The sequence below is a fragment of the Volvox carteri genome (genome assembly GCF_000143455.1).
Source record: "Volvox carteri f. nagariensis unplaced genomic scaffold VOLCAscaffold_48, whole genome shotgun sequence".
Taxonomy (NCBI): Eukaryota; Viridiplantae; Chlorophyta; class Chlorophyceae; order Chlamydomonadales; family Volvocaceae; genus Volvox; species Volvox carteri.
This window is the reverse complement of record NW_003307591.1, coordinates 792,703-793,251: the sequence shown is the minus strand read 5'-3', so window position 1 is coordinate 793,251 and position 549 is coordinate 792,703. Positions and strand designations below refer to the sequence as shown.

At 61.6% G+C, this 549-nt stretch overlaps 1 protein-coding gene across 1 annotated transcript in view; it reads left to right on the top strand.

Moving 5' to 3' along the window:
- Positions 1-549, top strand: part of adk1 (adenylate kinase) — a gene marked incomplete at both ends in the record, with an annotated part of 3,739 nt that overhangs the window by 2,435 nt on the left and 755 nt on the right. The window contains one exon of the mRNA XM_002955091.1: positions 228-546. Coding sequence (XP_002955137.1) covers positions 228-546 — 319 coding nt within the window. The remainder of the gene's footprint in view (positions 1-227; positions 547-549) is intronic.

Below are 549 nucleotides of genomic sequence, written 5' to 3'. Positions count from 1 at the left end.
TCTACGCGCTGGAGTAGTGCTGGGGAGGTCAAGAAGTGCTCTTTGAGCTGTGGGTTGTGTGTGTGTCTTCTCACTCCCACCATCCTCCCTTATCCCCCTTCCCGCCCCCCCTTCCCGCCCCACCTTTCCCCCTGCTCTTTGTGCTACTGCTGAACTATCCAACCACCACTACACACCCACCCACCACTGTTGTTGCCTCTCACTCCCCGCACATCACGCTCACGCAGGTACCAGTCCTCCCTGGACCTCAGCTACGAGACGTACGCGTCCATTCGCCACCTGCCGCTGGCGCGTGACGTGTCCCAACACGCGCGCCAGCAGCTGGTCATGCGGCTGGACAACCACAGCGAGCGTTACCCGGATCTCTTCCAGAAGGTCATTGATCTCATCACCTCGGAGATCATGCCGCTCATTCACGAGTGCGGTCTGGCCGGCCGAGCCGAGTACGCCACCGAGCACCGCATGTTTCTGGAGCACCCGCGCGCAGCGCAGATGCTGATCGACGTCCTCACGGACCGGGGCTATCAGGTGTCGCATTCGACGGAGGTA